A 22,477-nucleotide genomic window follows, 5' to 3' on the forward strand; every position below is an offset into this window, starting at 1 on the left:
GAACTAGAGTTACAGCTACGAGCTGCCACGTCAGGGCTGGGACTTGAACTCAGGGTGGGGTACAAAGCGCCAGCAGGGAGGTCAGAGGACAGCTTGAGGGTGGGTTCTCGCCTTCTACTGTGTGGGTTCTGGGGCTTGAACTCAGGTCAGAAGGCTTGTTAGCAGATGCTTTACCCATTGAGTCATGTCTGTGGTTCATGAAACCAAGTAAAATGTATTTCAGAGTCACAAACAGGTAGATTTCCTGCGTTTTCTGATTTGAAAGAAGAGACAACCATCCCAAGCTATTTCATCATAAGTGAAATGGGGGAGAAAAAGAACTTAACTAAGAATCAGATACATTGTAACTACTTGAAATATAAAGGGATAGACAATGTTTTCATGCTAGTATCTTATTTACAGATTTCTGAATTAACCTACAGATTACTCTAATAGCATTTGAGTATTTTTTCAACTAAAGAAAAGACTTACACCTTCAACATTCCTATGTTCACAATAGAATTATAAAACGCCATGTTCTGTGTTTATGAGTTAACCGAACTGTGTAAAGCCACAAAAGGTGGAGAAGCTACACTTCCGTCACATGTGGTCTCTGAGTACAGCAGACACACATCACTAGTGATTTAAGAGATCCTTTTTTTTTTCCTAAATGTAAAGTAAATCTTAAGCATAAAAAGTGGGGTTGTGTTGTTTTTTGTTTGGTTTGGTTTGGTTTTTCGGAACAGAATTTCTCCGTGTAGCTTTGGAGCCTATCCTGGAGCTCACTCTGTAGACCAGGTTGGCCTTGAACTCACAGAGATCAGAAGTGGGGGTTTTGAAAGCTGTTACTTACCATGTAAGCTGCCATCAAGTTCAATATTTTCAGACATCATGGAATTATTTGTGCTGTAGCTCAGACCAAGAACCATCTGCAGGTCTGAGAGGTTTAGCCGTGCGGTCAGTTCACCGCTTTTGTCCCCAACCTGTTAGTGTGACACAGAGAAATGGTGAGCATCAGCTCACAGTGCACGTGCGTGCATGTGCGTGTGTACGTGTGAGTACATGCGTGCGTGTGCTAACAATTCCCCACCTGTAACCACAGTGTCTATGTTAGAGTGACAGAGAAATGGTGAGCATCCGTTCACAGTGTGCGTGCACGCGTGCGTGTTGAGTGCATGCGTGCGTGTGCTAACAATTCCCATGGTATCTATTACCATTTCCATTTGCACATGAGAGAAATGAAGCTCAGAAATGGTATCTAAGCTCAAAGAGCCATCAGGTGTAACAAGAGCCAGTCCTTGGTTCTAAATATCAACTTTTTCTTTAAAAAACCATACTTCTCTACACGGGAAGAAGATGGAATGTTCTGGCAACATCCTATTCCCACATGCCCCAGCTCATCTTACTGTCTCCCCAGATGAAGGCAATACAGCCACCTATCTGTCTGCACAGCTGTAAGAATGCTCTGGAAAACACCCCCACTGCCTCCCTGATCTGTAATCGACAACAGGGTGGGCAGTGGTCTCTTCTGTCTCATACCTCTCTTGAAATGTCCAAGTGCTTTTCAGCAAAATGCATTGCTTGATCATGATTTCCTAGAGCCGTGTATGCATTTCCTAAACTCCAACATGCTCGTCCTTCGCCAATTCTAAAATGTAATTGAAAATTCACACACAGTTATCTGAAACGAGGTCTTTGTACAGAATAAATACAACCAAGCAGTAATTCAAGGATCAAAGCATGCTTTGATTTACTTAACCTTTCAGATAGAGCAAGGAGGAGTCCAGACAGAGAAACGGGAATACTCGATACCAAACTCCAAGTCAAATATTAAAACTATTTCATGGCAACAGTCTTTAAAATATGCCGTGGCCCGACCTTTAATTCCAGCACTTGGGAGGCAGAGGCAAACAGCCGGAAGTCAGTAACGCATCTGCAGCTGCCCTGACTCAGGGTTGGGGTGACTTACCTGTCCTTGAGCTCCTGAGCAATGGCTAAGTGCTTCAGATGATAGTCGATGGCCTTCTCGTAGTCCTGCAGCAAAGTGTATGTGTTCCCCAGACTGTAGCAGGACTGAGCTTCCACGGCTCTGTCTTTAAGCTGCCGAGCCAGCAGCAGCGTCTTCCTAAGAGAAACCAATTCGCATAAAGCTCATTTGAAATTCTGGTTCTAAAAGAATCATAATACTGACATCTCTTGTTGCTTTCTGCTGCCTTTTAAACAAGTCTGTTTGAGAGTTCAATTTATCTTCCCATTACTTTAGAAAAAGTGAAAACCTGTTTTAAGGTGTAAAAAAATAATTTAGACTTTGAGTCCTAATAGCTCACCAAAATACAGCCATGCTGAAGCATGAGATCAAATGCCTCTGGTGAGCAGAAGTATGTCAAGTATGTAGACACTCTCTCCCCTTTGTACTAATGGTAACTTACATGTGTTCATGCACTGGCTGTCTTGTGCATATATGTGTATGTATCACGTGGAGGCCAGAGTTGCTATCAGGCTGCTGTCTTCCTCATCAGTCTATGATTTGCGATGGGATGTCTCACTGACTTGGCCAGGCTGGCTGCCCAGTGAGCCTGGGGATCCTTATTATTATTATTATTATTATAATCATTATTATCATTATTATTATTATTTGGTATACAGCTAGCCAGAAGAGGGCACCAGACCTCATTACATACAGCCATGACTGTGAGCCACCATGTGGTTGCTAGGAATTGAACTCAGGACCTTTGGAAGAGCAGGCAATGCTCTTAACCACTGAGCCATCTCTCCAGCCCAGAGCCTGGGGAATCTTTGTCCTTGCATCTCTACCCCAACCACTTGAATTATAGGTAACACCACGGTGCCTAACTTTTGAGGTAGGAGCAGGGGCTCGAACTCAAGTCCTCATATTTGTGTAGTGAGTACTTTGCCAATGAAGCCATCTCCCTAACCCCAACATCTGTCTTTAATCCTACTGCTATCTTTACCCTCTGTCAACATTTATAATATTTAGGGAAAGTCCTTAAATGTGAGTTTATAGTACTGTGGATCACAGTACTGATTCATAAAAAATACCAAGCATTTCATTTAACATGACGCAAATTCTACCTAACACATGCGGTATACTGTCAACAAGAAGTTGGTGTAACAGGCTAGAACACAGTCCTGGAACAGCACTGTCTGATTCAGACCCTACCCTTGCTCACTATGTATTCGAGAACCAGCTACACAAGCTTCCTAATGGTTTTCTCATACACATACACACACACACACACACACACACACACACACACGTATATGTATATATACATATCTGATATGCAGGATGTCTCATATGCAATCCCTGTGAAACAGTCATTCAACCTCCAAAGGGGCCATGGCCCACAGGTTGAGAACCACTGAATTAACTAGCTAAGACATGTATATATATATATAAAACGGCTGGGAGAAATACCTCACAAGGCTCTGGGAATGTTGAGTGGATCGGTACGTATACAAATATCAGTGCTTAAGACTACAGGCGCCTGTGGATTCAATAATCTAAATGATCTTTTCCAGAGTTTCTGCCCAAAGCAGAATCACTTCACACTGCTCATAACTACTTCAAAATTCAAATATGATAATAAGATAAGTCCTTTCAAAAATGCAAATTTGAAGCTATATATGTAACAATGATAACTCCAGAGCTGTCGCCCTGAGAGATTTCATGCTTACTCTATAGTGGCTGGTCCTCACAGGCAATTTTGAGACTTCAGGAACTGCCGTCAGACCCCACAGCACGGCTGTCTCTGCTCCACCATTACTGTTTGTAAATGATCAGAAATCTTTCTAGGAGCAAATTCAATTACTTAGGTCTGTTTTCCAAGCTGCTGCTCTGTGTCCTGAAAAGCATGGGTCACATACTTTTCCATGGGCCTGGAGACAATTCTGAAGGTGTGTTCCAAAAGTATCACTCACCTGTGTTTTTGGAACAGAGGTTAAACTTCTGAGTTCTAGTCTGCTTGCTGTGGGGAGCGAGCTGTTAACAGCAAACTCGTAACTTCTTTAGTCAAAAAGCTACCAACCAATTTGTAACAGAACTTTTAATATTTAATGCAGGCACAACTTAATAGCGAAGACTTTTCTGTATTCATGACTTTAAAATATATGGAACTTGACAGCTAAACTCAACATGTATGTTATACTGCTCACATGACAGACTAGGGAGGAAATGTCTTAGCTAGTTAATTCGGTGGTTCTCAACCTGTGGGCCATGGCACCTTTGGAGGGTCAACGACTGTTTCACAGGGATTGCATATGAGCCATCCTGCAGAGCAGATATTTACATCATGATCCTAACAGTAGCAAAATTACAGTTATGAAATAGCAATAAAATAATTTTATAGTTGGGGGTCACCACAACGATGACAAACTGTATTAATATTAAAGAGTTGCAGCATTAGGAAGGTTGAGAACCACTGAGCTAATCAATAATCAACCAATAAATATTAACCGCCAGTAGACATTTAAAGAAAGACAGCACCATTTAATGTTTTAGATGGACCAAAGCAACCTTAGCTTTTTCTTTCCTCTGTTTTTGAGACAGGTCTCACTGTGTACCTCAGACTGGCCTGAAACTCACTTTGTAGACCAGGTTGACATCAAATTTACAGAAATCCACTGCCTTCACCTCTGAGTGCTGGGAGTAAGGGCATGTGCCACACACCCAGATTTTTCTTTGTGGAGTAACAAAAGCAGAGAAAATGTATTAAGAGAAAGGTACTCCTAAGGATGGGTTGGATTAGTGACCTGGGAAAGGCATATACCAAAAAGCCAGCACTAGGCTGGAGAGACGGCTCAGCGGTTAAGAGCACTGACTGATCTTCCAGAGGACCCAGGTTCAATTCCCAGCACCCACACGACAGCTCACAGCTGTCTGTAATTCCAGTTCCAGGGAACCTGACACCCATGGCAAAACACTAATGTATATAAAATTTTTTTAAAAATTAAAGATTCCTTTTTAAAAAGCCAATATTGTTTTTGTTGTTTATTTGAGACAAACTATCTGAATTCTGTATACAGGAATCTCTGAAGTATTAGCACAAACCAACCCCTGTGTGTCTGGTTCAGTCTGAATGAGTGTTCGAAGCCCACTAAGTAAAAAAAAAAAAACCTTCAGCAGTCCAGAAGGTACAGAGCAGATGACCTGAAGCTGGTCAGACCTTGCTACCATCGACTCCAGCCTACTGTGGGGCAGAGGGGCCCTGACTCAGAAGTGCAAGCTGGCAATGCTGCAGGCAGATGAACAGAGCCTCAGCTTTGGTGGTGTCGATGCTGGGCAGAAGGAAGGGAGAACTGCTGGCTGACGGGTGGGGCAGGAGGGAAAAATTCAGTGGCCATTGGTGGAGATTAACACCATTTGTGTGTGTGTGTGTGTGTGTGTGTGTGTGTGTGTGTGAAAACTTTAATAGTCTTTTGACAAGACCTAGTTTTGTTGCCAAACTTCCTTTTGGCCTCTCTTACCACTGGTAATTGGGTGAGATAAAACACACGCCTTACATGCTAAACAGGTTCATAAAGGTCTTTAGAAGTTTCGAACTTTAAACAAAAGGTAATAAAAAGCATAAAGGAAGTTGTATTCTGCTATTAAGTATCAGGTAAAAGGCCACACTCCAGGCCCATGCTGGCAATGACAGCACTCAGGAGGCTGAGACAGGAGGACTACAAATTCAAGGCCACCAGTCGAAACTCCCAGAAAAAAAATAAAAACAAAACTTGAGTACAATGTTTCCTGAGCGCTGTATACCAGCTAAGTTCTTAACACACCCTTTCACCCAGTTCTTGTGACATCCCCAAATCCAGATCCTGATGCCGACAGATGAGGAGACGCCTGGGAGCCTAGGCCCTGCCGCTGGCACACGTCAATAGCCGGGTCTCACCCCCAAAGCCGAACATGATGGACTCGCTCTACACTGATCCACAAAGATATCTGACTAACCGGTAGTATTCGGAAGCGGTTTCGAATTCCCCCAGGAAGATGTATGCATTTCCGAGGTTACTGTATGCTCTCCTTTCAGCAGCTTTATCTCCGAACTCTTTCGCAATAAGGAGCCGCTGGAACATAAAGCCTTCATCAGAGACAGGAGAGAACTGAAGACGGCCCAATCACTGCCCTCCCCGCTCCGAGGAGGAAATGGTCCGGCTCCTTATTTACCTGCTCATGGGCTATAACTGCATCCCTGAAGTTGCCAAGGAGGTAGTGTGTGTTGCCGAGATTCCCGAAGGCCCGTCCTTGCGCTGCTCGGTCACCTAGAGCAGTTACTAACGACAGGTTTTCCCTTAGTGACGACAAAAAGCGGTGAGAGTTTAAGTTTAGGAAAGTTCTTAGTTGACTTGCAGACAGGTTTTATTTTCTTCATAGCTGGGGTTTAAACCCAGGGCCTAGGCCATGCCAGGCAAGTGCTGGCCACTGAGCTATACCCCTGCCCCAGAGTTAATCTATTCATCAGAAAAAAGCCAGCTTACAGTTCTAATGACAGTATCTTAAAGGCACGTTCTGAGCGGGGCAGTAATCTTCATTCACTGACTGAACCAGGCTGCTGGAGGTCTTTATTCAGGGCCAGCAAGAGATGATCATGGAGCCTGACAGCTAGGTGATTGTTTGAAATTCTACTGACCAAACACTAAATTTACCCCAAATAAATTAAACTAAGCATTGGTGTTTCTTGCTTTCACCACTAAGGGGCACTGGTCTGCAGTTTAAGTAAAGAGCAAGTGTATTTCTGCAATACAGTAGCATTTCAGCAGCTACTGTTTCCAATGGTTCCTTTTCAAGTTAGCCTACCTTTTTCGTTTTTGTTTTTTAGGTTTTGTTTTTTAGGTTTTTGGTTTTGTTTAAGACAGTATCTCAATATGTCATCCCGGACTCAGAATGTAGAGCAGGTTACTTCTAAACTGGTAGGTCAGCCGTGTGCTACCACAGCCAGTTAATTAGCTCACAGTTTCTACATCTTTCTTGCTTTTTTGTTGTTTCTTCTGAGACAAGTTTCTCTGAAGTCCTGGCTGCCTTGGAACTCGATCGGTAGACCAGGGTGTCTTCCAACTCACAGAGATCCGCCTGCCTCTGCTTCAGGAGTGCTGGGATTAAAGGTGTGTGCCACCACCACCGGGCTATTTCTGCATCTTTGACAAACTGGGGAACCACCCACAAAGTAAAGAGCACCGGAGGCCCAGGCCCACAGAGCCCCACCGCGTGTACTCACTCGTAGAGATCCACAGCTGCCTGCAAGGCGTTCCTCACTTCTTCTGGAAACTCTCCGACATCCTGGGGCCCGGGGCAACCAAAACTCTTCCCCTTGGCATGATACACATTTCCAAGATTGTAGAGCGCTCGAGCTTCTCCCACCTGGGTGGAGACGTCAACAAAGCTTACATTCTAAAGACAGAGGCCAGGGGTTTCTACTGCTAATCCCATGTATTTACTTAATGTGTTATTATCATGTGTGTGCATGATGCGTGTGGTGGTGCATGTGGTGGTGCGCTCCCTCCACCCTCCTGCAGGTCCCTGGGACTGAAGTCAAAGTGCCCTTACCCACTGAGCCATCTTGCTACTCCCCATTAGTTTATAATATCCTCAATACAGTTATCAAGGAAACCAAGCACCCAATGCCCATCCACAGAGAACCACATCATTCCACTCACAAAGAAGGACCTTTTGCTATTTGCTTTTTCTATTTTAAAAAACTCTTTGTTTCTCTTGTCTATGAATATTTGACTTTACAGATAAACTATGGAAGTAGTATTAGAACACAAAACTATTTCGAGGAAATAACCGTCATCTGGCCTACCATGTTTATTACCTTGTCGTCGAGTTCTCTGGAGATATCCAGGTGTCGCTGGCAGCACACTATCGCTTCGTCAAAATTCCCAAGCACTTTTAAGGTGTTTCCAAGATTGCCACTGGCTTTAGCCTCCCCGAGTTGATCTCCAATAGTCCTAGGACATAAATTTGAAAAGTGAATGATGTTAAAACTATTTTTAAAAATTAAGATACAGTCGGGCAGTGGTGGCGCATGCTTTTAATCCCAGCACTTGGGAAGCAGAGGCAGGTGGATCTCTGAGTTTAAGGCCAGCCTGGTCTACACAGTGAGCTCCATCCAGGACAGCCAGGGCTGTTTCAAAGAGAAATCCCCCCCATCCCCATCTTAAAGAAACAAACAAAAACTTAAGACACAAAGAAGTCAAAGAACAGTTTCTCTAGAGGACAAATGGCACAGCTAAGATGAAATTCATTAACCCTGAAACCTATTTTAAATAATAAAAAAGCACTTCTCTAGTTAATCTTCATCCATTTAATTAAGCTCGAGAGCCGTTTCATTACTGTTCAATTGAACTGTTTTGCCTAAAGATTCGTTTTCAAACAGAAGCCATGAAATATGCTGTTGGTTTTTAAGTGAATGGGAGTTTGGCTTTGGTTTTTTTTTTTTTTTTTTTTTAAGTAAGTCAACTTAGAGGGGGAGAATGTCAAACGCTGACGTTACCTGGCGAGCGTTAAGTCGTGGTGGTGGTACTCTAGTGCTTTGGCATAGTCGTGTAAGTAGAAGTAAGCGTTGCCCAGCTGGCTGTAAATAGCACTGAGGGTTTTGAGGTCCTCAGTTCCAACTTGAACTGCAGCTTCAAAAAATGACACGCCAGCGCGGCAGTCCCCCGATTTACACAGGCGCTCTCCTTCCAAGGCCAGCTCAAGGCAAGAAGCTTCCATTCTGCAAATTATATAGGACAGACACTTAGAGCATTACAACTACATCAGTGATCTTAACCCCCAGTCATATAAACGAGGACTTTGTGGCTACTCTTGATCAGACGTGCGCTTAGTTGAATTACATACACATTACTGACAAAACAGTAAATGCTTAATTGAAGCAACAGCTAATCTGCCTGCTCAAATTTCTCTGAACCTCAGAGGTCTCTTAGACGGGGCAGCTTAATATCGTATATGGAGTTTATTATAAGTGGCCCGCCCAGAGTAACAACCCACTTTACTAGTGAGGCTATCTTAAGTAGTGTCTCCCTCTACCCACCCGTCGTTCCGTCTGCCTTTCTCAGTCTCATATCGCACGGTGGTTATGGAGGGTTTAAGTGGTACAGCAGGGGGGTGGAGGGAGGGCTGAGCTGGTACAGCAGGGGGGTGGAGGGAGGGCTGAGCTGGTACAGCAGGGGGGTGGAGGGAGGGCTGAGCTGGTACAGCACCTGCCTTGCCAGCATAATGACCTGATTTCATTTCCCAGACCCATGTAAAATGCCAGGTCTGGCACATGCTTCTCATCCCAGCACTGGAGAGGCAAGGGTCCACAGGCGTGCTGGCCAGCCAGTCTAGCCTAGGTGGTGACCTTTAGAGCAGCGAAAAACTGTCAGAGGCGATGTATGGTCTTCCTGAGAAGGACAGGCCAAGGCTGCCCTTACAGCCATACATTAAAATGTGTTTGTAAAAGTAGACTCTAACCTGCTGGAACTAGAAGTATGGACTAAGATCAACTACGAGCCAACAGCAAAGCTTCGAAGCAGACTCCTGAATTAGAACAGGCAGGCTTATCCAGCATCTCTAACAGGTAATTATCAATTCTATACTCAGGTAGCTTTCTCTTTAAAAATTCAAAATACTTAGCCAATGTCTATTGCTTGTTCTATGACAGTAACTTTACCTTCCATGTATGAACTTATAAAAGCAACCCAAGTCAATATAACCAAGGTTAAGATATTTCAACAGTAGATGGAACCAATAAGACCAGGAAGAAAGAATTAAAGACTAGGAAGAAAGTACACGGAAAGATGAAATCAGTCTAATCAGAAACGTAACCAGCTATACTGTTCTACAGTTTACTTATGTTCTCACAATTTCACACAGATACGCAAGGCACTTTACACCCCTTACCCTCTCTTACACTCTCCCTGTCCTGCCAAACCTTTCTTCTTCCCAACAAGGAGCCCTCTTAGCTTCCTGGGTAAGTGTAACACTTACAATGGATGGATGTGTGTAGGGTACTGGTGCCCACCTGAATGAGCAAGAGTCATTCACTTCAAGTGGGCAACTTACCAGTGGCTACAACACTGGGAATATGACTCCCTGTCTCCTAGCAACCATTAACTGTCTACAGCTCTTCAGCAGAAGGTGGGGTCTTGTGAGCCCCTCCCCCATCCATGATGGAATGTTCACCGGCCCCAGTCTTGTACAGGTATTTGGTCAGCTACTATTTATCCATTCCCCCCCCCCCTTTTTTTTTTTCTTGAATCAGCCTCACTATGTAGCCATGCTGGCCTTGAACTGGAGATCCTCCTGCCTCAGGCTCCAGAGTGCTGGGATCACAGGCAGTCACCCCACAGTAGCTAGTTACATTTCTTTATCCACAGGGCTGAAATTAACAAAACTCTTCTTGTCTTTCACAAGCGAAAACTTCCCTTTCCATGAAAGCTGCTGGACGAGGCATCTGAACCAGTTTGTCTTTGTCTGAACACCGGAACCAGTGGCCGCCTAAGAACTACCAGCAGGAAACATTAGGAAAAGAGGAAAAAGTGTGTGTGTGTGTGTGTGTGTGTGTATGTATGTATGTATGTATGTATGCATATATGTATATAAAATCTTCCTACTAAAATTTTAACCTAAACATTCTTGTGTAAGAAATATCTAACAAGCATTTTCCCTTCTAGGAACAGAGCTTCAGAGTATAGTTGCACAATGTCACAAGATGTCTACACAAGGAGATCTATAGCAATAAAATACTGCTATGACTGCATGGCTGGAGAGACGGCTCAGTGGATAGGAGCACTGGCTGCTCCTCCGGAGGACTTGGGTTTGATTCCCAGTATCTATGTGGTGGCTCACAACCATCTGTAATTCCAGTCCCAGGGAATCCAATACCTTCTTCTGGCCTTCTCAAGTACTAGGCCCATGTGGTACACAGACATATCAACAGACAGAACACTCTTACTCAAAATAATAAAATTTTAAAATAAAAAAATATATGCAGCCATGCATGGCACATAATTCCACAGAGGGAGAGAGAGTAGGGAAATGATCAGCCAGCAGTGCTCTCAATTCGAGGTGACTGGGTTGCACAGGACATCAGAGACAAACAATTATTCATAAAGAAGGCATTTACAAACAGGATCTATGTGTTTGCCTGCATCCATATAAAGCAAGCATACATATAAAGTAAGTATCACCAGTACAAATACATGGCCTTCTGGATTTGTGAGTTTATTCATACAGCATGACATCATCAATCCAAATGACATAATACATAACAAAATTTATTCTGTGTGTATGGGTGTGTTCTGTCTGCTCTATTTGATGACAAAATGATACCATAAGAGTTACACATTTTGTGTGTGCATGTATGTGAAGCTTTGCTTGCCTGTGTGTACAGTTGGCAAGGCCAGAGACCGAAGTCAAGGGTCTTCTTTATTGCTCTCCACTGTACCTTTGAGACAGTCTGCCTTGAACCCGGAGCTCACCAATTTGGTTACTGTCTGGCTGGAGGCTACAGCGTGCTACCACACTTGGCTACCACACTGCACGGGTGCTGAGATCTGGATTCAGGCCCTCATGCCAGTAACCCACCTTATCCATGGAGACATCCCCCAGCCCAAGTTACATACTTTTGGAAAGACATTTTATGTAGTTATCACCAGAAACCATAATAGTCAACTGGAACCCCATTGACCTACCTCACTGTCCTCTGAGATCGTGAGAATGTTCACAGGAAAAACTAAGTTATTATAGTAACTAATGTCTGAGCTAAACCTCAAAACTATCTAGGGGACTGTCAATGCAGACACACTATGACTCTCTACTATATATTATGAAGAAACAAGTTAATATTGCAACAAAATCCCTAAACTCCAATCAAATATTTGGAATTGTAAAATACGGCAAGTTAAGCTTATACATTTTTAGAAGATCATTAAATGACAAGAAATTTTCCTATCCTCTCTGTCACTGTGAAAGAAGAGAATTACTTCATCTGTTAACCAGCTGGGGTGAAGACAAAGCACATACTCAGATGCAGGAACCAGGCCAGGGCAATTCCTCTCTGACAGGGCTTCTTAGTCGCTCCTGGCAGCCTGTCTAGATGCACAATCAAAGAACTGCTTTGAATAAATGTAAGCAGAGCAAACCAGACGGTTTATGTCGACTCTCAACTTGACAGGATCGCCTTGAGAAAAGCTTCTCAGTCTGTGAAGGGTTTCTACATGAACTGGGTGCACTCTCCCTGAAGGGAAACAGCACCTTGTATCTGTCTGTGAAGGGTTTCTACATGAACTGGGGTGCACTCTCCCTGAAGGGAAACAGCACCTTGTGTCTGTCTGTGAAGGGTTTCTATATTAACTGGGGTGCACTCTCCCTGAAGGGAAACAGCACCTTGTGGTGTCTGTCTTTGAAGGGTTTCTACATGAACTGGGGTGCACTCTCCCTGAAGGGAAACAGCACCTTGTGGTGTCTGTCTGTGAAGGGTTTCTATATGAACTGGGGTGCACTCTCCCTGACTGGGAACAGCACCTTGTGTCTGTCTGTGAAGGGTTTCTATATGAACTGGGGTGCACTCTCCCTGACCGGGAATAGCACCTTTCACAGGCAGGGATCCTGGACTTGAATAAAACTGAAAGCGATCTGAATACCAGAGTCACTGCTTTCTACCTCATGAGTATGGACAGAAGTTGACCACTGTCTGCTGCCATGCCATCCTTGCCCTGAGGGACTGTACCCTCAACCTGTAAGCAAAATAAACCCTCCCTTCCTCAAGTCTAGGTCAGGAAGTAACTAACACAAATATGTCAGGTATAATTCCTCTTCTGCACAAGTCTGGTATTTCGATGCCAAACTTTTCTCACTTCTACAATAGATTTTGACATTTAGCATCTTCATTACCGCCTTAATTTTAATTTCTTACATTCAAATTATATCAGTCAAAGCAAAACAGGATTAAAATCTTGAAGCTGCACTTAAAAAACGTCCAATAATACTGATTATGTTCAAATCTGACTCCTCAAAAGGTTTTTCAGGATAGATGATGGGAGCTGGGACTCAAGACCTCAAACCAGGAGAACTGTCCACCACCTCCTTTCATAAAGCCTAGTCCTGCCTCTCGGTGTACTCTCCTCGAACACGGACCTTTCCACCAGCAGCCCTGACTCCTATAAGCCATCTGTATCTTATTTATCAATATGTCTGGTTGTTCTAGTTTATTTGTGGAAGAAAAAGTACCGCAAATGTACTAGGATTCACAGTTTAATTAGACAATTTTTTTAGAGTTATTCATTTTATGTGTGTTTTGCCTGCATGTATGTTTGAGCATCACATGTGTGCCAGATGCCAGAGGAGGTCAGAAGAGGGCTTCAGATCCCTTAGGATTGAAGTTATGAAGAGCTGTGAACCACCACAAGGGTGCTGGGAATGGAACCCAGGTCCTCGGCAAAAGCAACAAGTGCTCTTAAACAATGAGCCATCTCTTTAGCCCCAAGCTTTAAATTTTATATAATAAGTTTCAAATTTACATCCCCCAAAATAACAGAAGAGGAAATAGATACTCAGACAGGTTATCTGACTGGCTTAATGATCACATGGCGGAAAAGCTAAGGATATAAATTGTTTTGTTTTCTAATCTAGTGTTCCTTGTTACCCCAAATTATCTTAAGAAAATAATAGTATTATTATTGCTATTTTTTGAGACAGGGTTTCATATATCCCAGATTTGATTTGACTCTGCTTAAGAAAGGACGACCCTGAGCTTCTAATTTTCCTGTCTCCACCTACTGAGTACTGAGATTACAGCTGTGTGAGTCGCCATACCTGGTTTATGCTCTGCTGGGGTTCATCTAGGTTAGGCACGCAAAAGAGTATTCCACCAATTTAGCTACCTCCTTGGCCTCAGGAAGGAATATTAGCAATTACATTTCTCTAGCAAAACTGAATTCAATACAAAAGTATATTTTGCTGTTTGTGTCTGTCATGTGTATGTGGCTCTGTGTATGTGCAGGGGCCCAAGGAAAACCTCCATGCTGCTCCCCGGGAGCCATTCGCTTTTTCATTTTGAGAAGGGCTCTACCTGGCCTGGAACCTGCTGAGTAGGCTGGACTGGCTGCCAGTGCCTTCCAGAAATCTGAGTTTCTACCCACAGCAATGTGCCACTGAGCCTGGCTTTTGTTTGAGTTTTTGCTGTTGTTTTGTTTGTTTCTGCATGTGAGTTGTAGGGATTAAATTCAGGTCCACTGAAGGTAGGGCAAGCATTTTACCAACTGCGGGACCCTCCCCACCTCAGCCAGTCCCTAAATTATATCATTTAAAATATTTTGATTTTATTTATAGGTGGGTTTGGTGTATGTATGATATGCATGTTTGTGGGTTCAGAGGCCAATGGAGGCATGGTGTGTTCTGAGATATCACTCTCAGGCTTATCCCCATGAAACAGGGTCTTTCAAGTAATGGCCAGTAAGTTCCAGGGATCCACATGTCTCTACCTCACCCCAGCAACAGGGTTACACACATGGCCACCCCTGGCCTTCATGTGAGTGCTGGATCTGAACTCAGATCCTCATACCTAGGCAGCAAACACTCTTACCCACTGAAACACCTCCCCAGTCCTATTTTACTTTCTTTTAAAGAAATACTTGTTTTTATTTGTATTCATGTATGCCTCACGCGCCAAGCCCCTGCCGTTTGTGTGTGGGGGGATGAATGTTTGTCACATGTATATGTGCCCTCAGAGGCCAGAAGAGAGCATCAGATCCCCTGGAGCTGGATGGACTTGCAGGTGGTTGTGAGCCTGACATGGATGCTGGGAATCAAACTCGAGTCCTTTGTAAGGGCAGAAAGCATTCTTAATTGCTGAGCCATCTTTCAGCTTGTGGTTACTCCTTTTACTTAAATGTTGTCGTCTTATTTTTATAATACCTAAGTACTGAAGAATTTTCATGTGACAAGGACAAAGAAGGGCAGTCCCAGAGAAATACAAAACTGTAGAAGCTAGTGTAACGAATATAACGTACCCATCTTTCAACTTCACAATTACCAATGCCATCAACATTTCAGTCCTACCCCTAAGCTCACTCCAACCCCAAATTATCTTGAAGTAAATTCCAGAATGCATATAACTTCACTAACAAATATTTAGTGTGTATTGCTAAAAAGTATTTTTTAACATCATTAAGATTAAGCACTTGGAAGAAAGAGGTAAGGTTACTTGAGCTCAGGAGTTTGAGACTAACCTGGGCACATAGTAAAACCCTGACTCAAAACCGAGAGAGATATTATTTTATCATACCTAAAATTCTCTAAAGTCAATCAGAATTTTTTAAGTTTAGAGATGTGTTCAATTTTGTTGTTAGCGTTCATGTTCCTAAACAGGTGTCAAGTATTTCCTGATGTCCCCCAGGAGGAAGCTTTTTCTGTTATCAAGGGAAATACTCCAAAGTTGCTGTCACTGAACTATAGAGATTCCTACTGATGAGGAATTCTACAACAAAGGAACCAGATGGATAAGACATGGCACGCTAAGTATTTACTACAGAGGAACCTAAACTAGACCAACCTAACACAACACATCACATCATGACCTGAAGCTGCACACAAGACTACCCTCTACAGAATGCCATATTAGAGCACGGATGGAGCCAGGCATGCTCGGTATATATTCACTTCTGTGACAAGTCTTTTCTTGGGGAAGTCCTGTAGCAATGTGCAACCAGGTCTGACCTGTCACAGAAAAGGAAGAAAACTAAGATCTCCCTACAGGCAGGGATCCAATCTTTTCCTCCTCATCTGCAGTTCTCATACTGTGCCACAGGGCATAGCACTCGCAAGGATCAAAAGACAGATAAATGTGTTTCCGGTTCATCTGATGGTTATGCCCTACAAAGTTCAACAGGCATGCATACCAAACAAAAACTCTAAGCAACTGTGCTGCCCTGAGGTGCTAGCAATCAGAGAAATAAGGGAGAGGTAAAGAAGGACAAACAGCCCTTCTACCTAATTGACAGTTATGTGTGCAGGTCACAATTTGAGCAAACTAACAAGCTTAGGAAAGGTTTCTACCAGGGTCTCTGGGCTAACTCTTAGGCATGAGTAGAATGAGCTAAACCAAGGCAGTAGGAGGGGATTCAAGTCACCATGCACACATCCAAGTTAAACACTGAGACACTGAGCAACACAATGTACAGTGTGGATGAAGAACAGCACAAGGGAAGCGTATGGCACAGGCGCAAAGGCAGAAGGTAGAGCGGCTTACACTGTGCTCATCTAGGCCGCCCTAGGGGTCCCGCATCTAGGGACCGCCCAGGACTGCACGGTTAGCTCTGTTTTCACTGAGCCCCCAGTGACAAATTTAAGGTGATTCCTGGAAGGTAAGCGTGGGTAATGTTGGGAGGAAAGAGGGAAGACGCTGGGAACCTGATCCACTGCAGGGCGGGAAAGATGCAAATGAGCAGAAGAATCTACAGAACACTCAAGAGATCACGTGGCAGCGCTTCCCGCAGGACGGAGTACGTGAAAAGGAAGAAAAGTAACCTTTCAGGTCTGGGAGGATACAGCCTGGGGTTTAGACAGGAGTACTTCATAGTAAATGCTTGGCCAAGGCTGAATGCCTTCCATTCTCCTTTATTTGAAAATATTCTTGCTTTTTTGAGACAAGGTCTTACTCTGTAGCCTAAACTAGAAACCAGTATGTAGCTCAGGCTGGCTGGACTCACAGCAAAACTCCTGCTTCAATCCTGAGTGCTGAGATTACAGGTATGAGCCACCATGCCTCGCTTTCAAAAAAAAAAAAAAGAACATTTATTTATTGTATATGTATGTGTGCATGTACACACTTGCATACATGTACTTGCATGCCAGTGAGGCCAACTGCTGAGAGTCAGCTCTTTCTTGACTTTCAGGGCATACCACGGGATTAAACTGCACACCATGGGATTAAACTGCACACCATGGGATTAAACTGCACATCACGGAATTAAACTGCACACCATGGGATTAAACTGCACACCATGGGATTAAACTGCATACCACGGGATTAAACTGCACATCACGGGATTAAACTGCATACCACGGGATTAAACTGCATACCACGGGATTAAACTGCACACCATGGGGTTAAACCGCACACCACGGGATTAAACTGCACACCATGGGATTAAACTGCACACCACAGGATTAAACTGCACACCACGGGATTAAACTGCACAACACGGGATTAAACTGCACAACACGGGATTAAACTGCATACCACAGGATTAAACTGCATACCACGGGATTAAACTGCATACCATGGGAATTAAACTTCATACCATGGGATTAAACTGTATACCACGGAATTAAACTGTACACCACGGGATTAAACTGCATACCACTGGTTTAAACTGAACACCATGGCAACTCAGGCTACCAGTTTATGTTCCAAGTGCCTCTTCTACTGACTGATCTCAGCAGTCTGAGGATTTTTTCTTTAATTTTTAATAAAAATGTCCTTAGTAGGCTGGGGGGGGCAGTCCGGTTAGAAAAGCGCATGCATAAGGACATGAGTTCTAGGCCCGGAAGGTGTCCAGTGGGTGACAGCGCTTATCACCAAGCCCAGCGACCTGAGCTTCATCTCAGAATCCACACCCATGAAAGGAGAGAACCAATTCACATAAACTGTCTTCTGACTTCCAAATGTACACTATGGCAAACACACCCCTGTCCCCAACACACACACACACACACACACACACACACACACACACACATAAACAAACAAATAAATTTTTCATATTAAAAAAACACGAAGAGTTATAGCCTAGAACCTACATTTAAACGCCAGGTGCCACATTTTTGTAATCCCAGAGCTAGGAGGCAGAGTTAGACGGATCCCTAGGCCTGCTGATCAGCCAACCCCTTCTGGAAAGTTCCAGGCCAGTCAAAGACCCTGTCTCTAAGAAAGGTAGATGGGGCCTGAGGAATGACACTGAAGTTGTCCTCTGGCCTCCATAGTCATGCAACACACATGTACGCACACGTGTGCACACACAGATGGGGGAGGGGGAGGGGAGGAAGTAAAGAAAGGAGGAGGAGGAGGGAGGAATCCTAACTTTATATAACCTTCCTTGGCACCACACCCTAACACGACCCATCTAATTCACAGCATAAATCTATTAAACGCAGGTTAAGAAAGGGAGGACTTAGTAGCAAACACCTCACATGGAGAGTCTGAGTGCTGAGACCATTAGCTCAGCTGCAAAGCACTTGCCTGCCACACACAGGCCATGGATTCAATCCCCAGTGGGAGAGAAACAGAGACAGACACTGACTGGAATTCTGCTCATCACTAGGGACGTCTGGTGTCTTTTATCCACACATTTTGAGAAAGAATCTACTGTTACATCTGAGTAATGGTTTTATGGTTGGACCAGCACTTCTAGAATAAATGTCAAATAACAGAGAAATATGCTTGTTTTACTCCGATCAGATGAGCCATTAGTATTTTCTTACTAACTACTAAGCTGGCTGTTGATCGGTCACGGTTAGAAGCACCTACTCACTCCAACCCTCTCTAGCCTCTGCTCTGAAAGACCAACCAGAAAAGTCAGCTCGACCAACCACTACCCATGACAGACTTAAAGTGGATTCCATTTTCCTGTTTATAATGCACAAGTCACAAAATATAAAGCAGCTATTCACAAGTTCTCAGAGATATCAATAAATTTCAGTACATATGGTCTCTACTGCCATCTTCTCACAAAAGTATACAGAAACTTACCACCACCACCAAACTGCATACAGAATACACAAAATTTAGTTGGTATATTTTGAGAATTTTGAATTGAAAATTGCAATGGACAAGAACTAAATGCATGCCTACATAGAGAAGAGCCACACACTCAAGAGAGCAGCAGTCTTACCTGTAGCGAACATGAAAAGAATGATCTTCCCTCATGCTTAGCAAATTTCCCTCCATCGAGTCATATTATAAGCTGAGAAACGTGAAATTACTGTTTCCTGTCCAGTCCAGGTCTTTAGAGCGCAGAGGAGTTTGCAGACTGTCCGGTTAGTACATTAATGAGTCGGTTAATACATCCTAAGCTCCTGCTTCTTCTTTATTAATAATGAAAGGAAGTCAATGTCAGGCAGCTTAAAGGTGCACGTGTGTCCCAAATCCTTGCGCCTCTGGCCCCTTCAGCAACATTTCTGCAAAAGGAATACAAGATGCTTTGCTGGAAGTCCTCTTTCCACAGATTAACCTGCAGCCACTTGAGCTGTACACGATCACACAGCTAATGCCATTGACCGTGGGTCAGGCCAGCCACTGCAGATGCAGCCAACAGCGGACAGCTGGACTGCCACCGCGGAGATCAGCAACAAGGATGTGACTCTGAGAGGTTTGCCTGAGAACTGCACTTCAAATTTAACCTTGGAAGTATAATCATCTTACGAAATTATTACTAGCAATCGAGCAAAAGCAATGTATCAGATCAATACTTTAAAATAAAATCATGATACTTTGAGCTCTTAAAAGCTGCTATAAACAAATCAAGAGTCCAACACCTATCTAAATAAGTCAACTAAACTCTTTGCAAAGATGATACCACACTGGTAATTAAACTATGTTTGCATTCATTTGCTCTGAGCATAATAAGTTCTTTAAAACAGTTGCATTACTATCAAGTAGGTACAAAAAGAATTTAGGAAATACGTGTAAAAGAGAAAGAATGAGAACCAAATATTTAATTAAGGCAACTCATAACGTGCACCCCCACCACCCTGAGACTCTCTTGGATACCCCAACTTCTCCGTGCGTTCATGTCCTCTGTCAGAGGTCTCTAAATGGACTCATCATTCTCTTGCTTAACAACTTCACCTCAAGTGTACACACAGCCCTAAGCAACACAGCTTTTTGCTTTCTACCGGTTTCTTCAACATTGTTTCTGAGATTCATTTAAATCATTGCTGCCCGTAGCTACAATGTGCACATTTTTATCTCCATTTCACTATTATATAGCAAGTGTATTTTTCAATTTTCTGTGGATAGGCATTTGTATTGTAAACATTTATACTCCTATTCTTGCTATTATTAACTAAATGAACTGCCACAAAGACTAGTATTCATAATCTGACGTACTAGTTAGGCAACAGGGTAGATGTAGGTAGAAGAATAAACAAATAGAAGAAAAGGTTGAGTGCGAGAAGGAAGCAGAAGAGCAGCTCTAACGGGCAGAACAGCAGCACCAGAAGGAAAGAGCAGATACAATCTAAAGGACAAAGGCTGAGCAGTTTTCAAACTCAGAGGCACCAATCGGCAGACAGAAGTAGCACAAGTCCCAACACAGAGAAGGTCCACGCCCAGACACAGCCCAGAAATGAGCGCATCAGATGAAACTATAGCCTTTATGGCAGAAATCAGGAAACAAATAAGCAAAGATGTAACTGTAAAGTCCTGAATCTCAGCACTGTTAACAAGCCTGTACACGTGAGACTGCTCAACATTTCTCGGCGTTTGCAAAGCAAACAGCTGCTGCCTGTTCTCAGTCCTACTGCAAGGCTGTCTTCTATTTTACGTGGTATTCACTTCTGCACCTTTGTCTGGGCTTTTCTTCACGCCACCATCTTCTATCTAACATCCTGTAAGTGTCACCGCTACAGCACAGTCCAACTGTAAATAATGAACAAGCCTTGCTCTGTCGTGGATGCTGTTAGCGTGGAGAGAGGTAAGGAAGGGGGATCAGCCTGGGGAGACTATCAACGCTGCCTAGAGGAAATGAGCTTTTCACATAAACCACTAGCTTGCATGTAAGGAACATACAATACTGCTCTTCCTATTCCTTCTCTTGCCCAATAAAGGAAGCAATAACTTAAGGGTGAAAAGGTAAGTTACAGCTATTAACCCAACAACCCTTTTCCTCTTGCCCTGCCCCCCTCAATTCCATTGTGTACTTTTCTCCCTTTTAAAAATATGACTGAATTAGTGTAGACACTCAGAACAATCGCTCTGAAGGGCATCTAGACGACACAAGCAGCTAAAACGGCAACCAGACAGTCTTCCGCTATTCACTATGACATTTGGCCTGTCATTCACAAGAGAGGTGCGAGGAAAGGTATTAGATCTTGTCCTACTTAAGATAATCGAATTCCAACTTTTACTAAAATGTGAGCTTCATATTGTAAAAATGTAGGATGTTTACATGTTTAATTAGCAAACGTATACATATGAAGTTGCAAAAATACCTTATCCGATAAAAACTGCAAACAAAAACTACATCAATTGATTCAGTGACTGATGAACTGATTTGGCTTTTTTTGTTTTTTTTTTGTTTTGTTTTTTTTTCCAATCTAGGAACTCATGTAGCCCAGGGTAGCAAATTCCAGATCCTCCTGCCTCCAATTCCAAAGTCCCGAGGGTAGAGGTAGGTACGCCTCACCACAAAGAGCTCCGAAGTAAACTGTCAACATGGTTTTAGTATTCTCAAATTTATTCCTGCAAATAAACCTCTGCAACAATGGGGTAGCATTTTATTCTCTCTTCTCTTTCAACACCTTTCCTCAACACACCACACAAGTGTTCCTGCATCTGACGTTTTAAAACTGCTCACTGGGCAGACAAGCAGTTCTTGACTCAAGATTCACTGCTCAACCAACTTTGTAACAATGTGTTCACTCTGCTCCGTACTGCACAGCTAACAAATGGTTCATATATCCAGCAACACATATGCATATGTGTGTATGCATATTTATATACAGAAATGCTAGTAGGATATGTGTGTTATAAATACAAATATAGAGCAACATTAATTACATTCACATTATTAAATTGTTCATTAGAGTAAGTTTTTTGTCTTTTTGTTGTTGTTTTTCAGGACAGGGTTTTGAGCCTGTCGTGGAACTTTCTCTGTAGACCAGGCTGGCCTCGAACTCACAGAGATCCGCCTGCCTCTGCCTCCTAAGTGCTGGGATTAAAGGCATGCGCCACCATGGAACGGCTAGAATAAGATTTTAGTGACAGAAACTACAAATGAAAATGAGATCTCGGAGAGACCAGTGAGAAGTGGTCAAGTTTCAGTCTTGACTTCCAGTAAGACCACAGCTAATAATTTGCAAGACGCATTTATTCCCCAACGCATCTCCCAACAACACTCCAAAAACCAAGGTCGGCAGCGGTGGCGGCAGGGGTAGCATGCTTGTGTCTGACCATAAAGAAATAAAGAAAATATCCCAGAACTGGCCGGAAGAAGTGGCATAGAACTCTTGGATTAGAAAGTCACACAGGAAAACTCCCCAGGCACAGCCAGTGGACTTTAGGTATCGTCAACAGCATGCAACAAGTGCAGACTGGAGATCCTGCCCAGGTTCACTCCACTGACAGAGAGTTCTCAAACTAAACGATGGGGAAGGGGAGCCGGTGGAACATAGCTACACTTTCCACTTCTACGAATTTATCTAAACTGTTTGCTACTGACTCCAACTTAAATGACAGTAACTTTTAATCTGCTTCTCTTAAAGGTCTCCATAAATGCAACT

At 43.3% G+C, this 22,477-nt stretch overlaps 1 protein-coding gene across 2 annotated transcripts in view; it reads right to left on the minus strand.

The window, feature by feature from the left end:
- Gpsm2 (G protein signaling modulator 2) overlaps positions 1–22,477 on the minus strand; it is a 43,737-nt gene that overhangs the window by 12,940 nt on the left and 8,320 nt on the right. The window contains exons 2-10 of one of the 2 annotated variants that reach the window (XM_038311980.2): positions 18,868–19,153; positions 8,484–8,705; positions 7,803–7,938; positions 7,206–7,348; positions 6,158–6,281; positions 5,942–6,057; positions 1,949–2,104; positions 1,519–1,627; positions 833–962 (exon numbers count right to left, since the gene is read on the minus strand). In XM_038311980.2, the coding sequence (XP_038167908.1) occupies positions 833–962; positions 1,519–1,627; positions 1,949–2,104; positions 5,942–6,057; positions 6,158–6,281; positions 7,206–7,348; positions 7,803–7,938; positions 8,484–8,705; positions 18,868–18,923 (1,192 nt within the window). In that variant the 5' untranslated portion in view covers positions 18,924–19,153. The remainder of the gene's footprint in view (positions 1–832; positions 963–1,518; positions 1,628–1,948; positions 2,105–5,941; positions 6,058–6,157; positions 6,282–7,205; positions 7,349–7,802; positions 7,939–8,483; positions 8,706–18,867; positions 19,154–22,477) is intronic. The other variant, XM_038311981.2, reaches the window with a different exon arrangement.

The sequence above is a fragment of the Arvicola amphibius genome, chromosome 14 (assembly GCF_903992535.2).
Source record: "Arvicola amphibius chromosome 14, mArvAmp1.2, whole genome shotgun sequence".
Taxonomy (NCBI): domain Eukaryota; kingdom Metazoa; phylum Chordata; class Mammalia; order Rodentia; family Cricetidae; genus Arvicola; species Arvicola amphibius.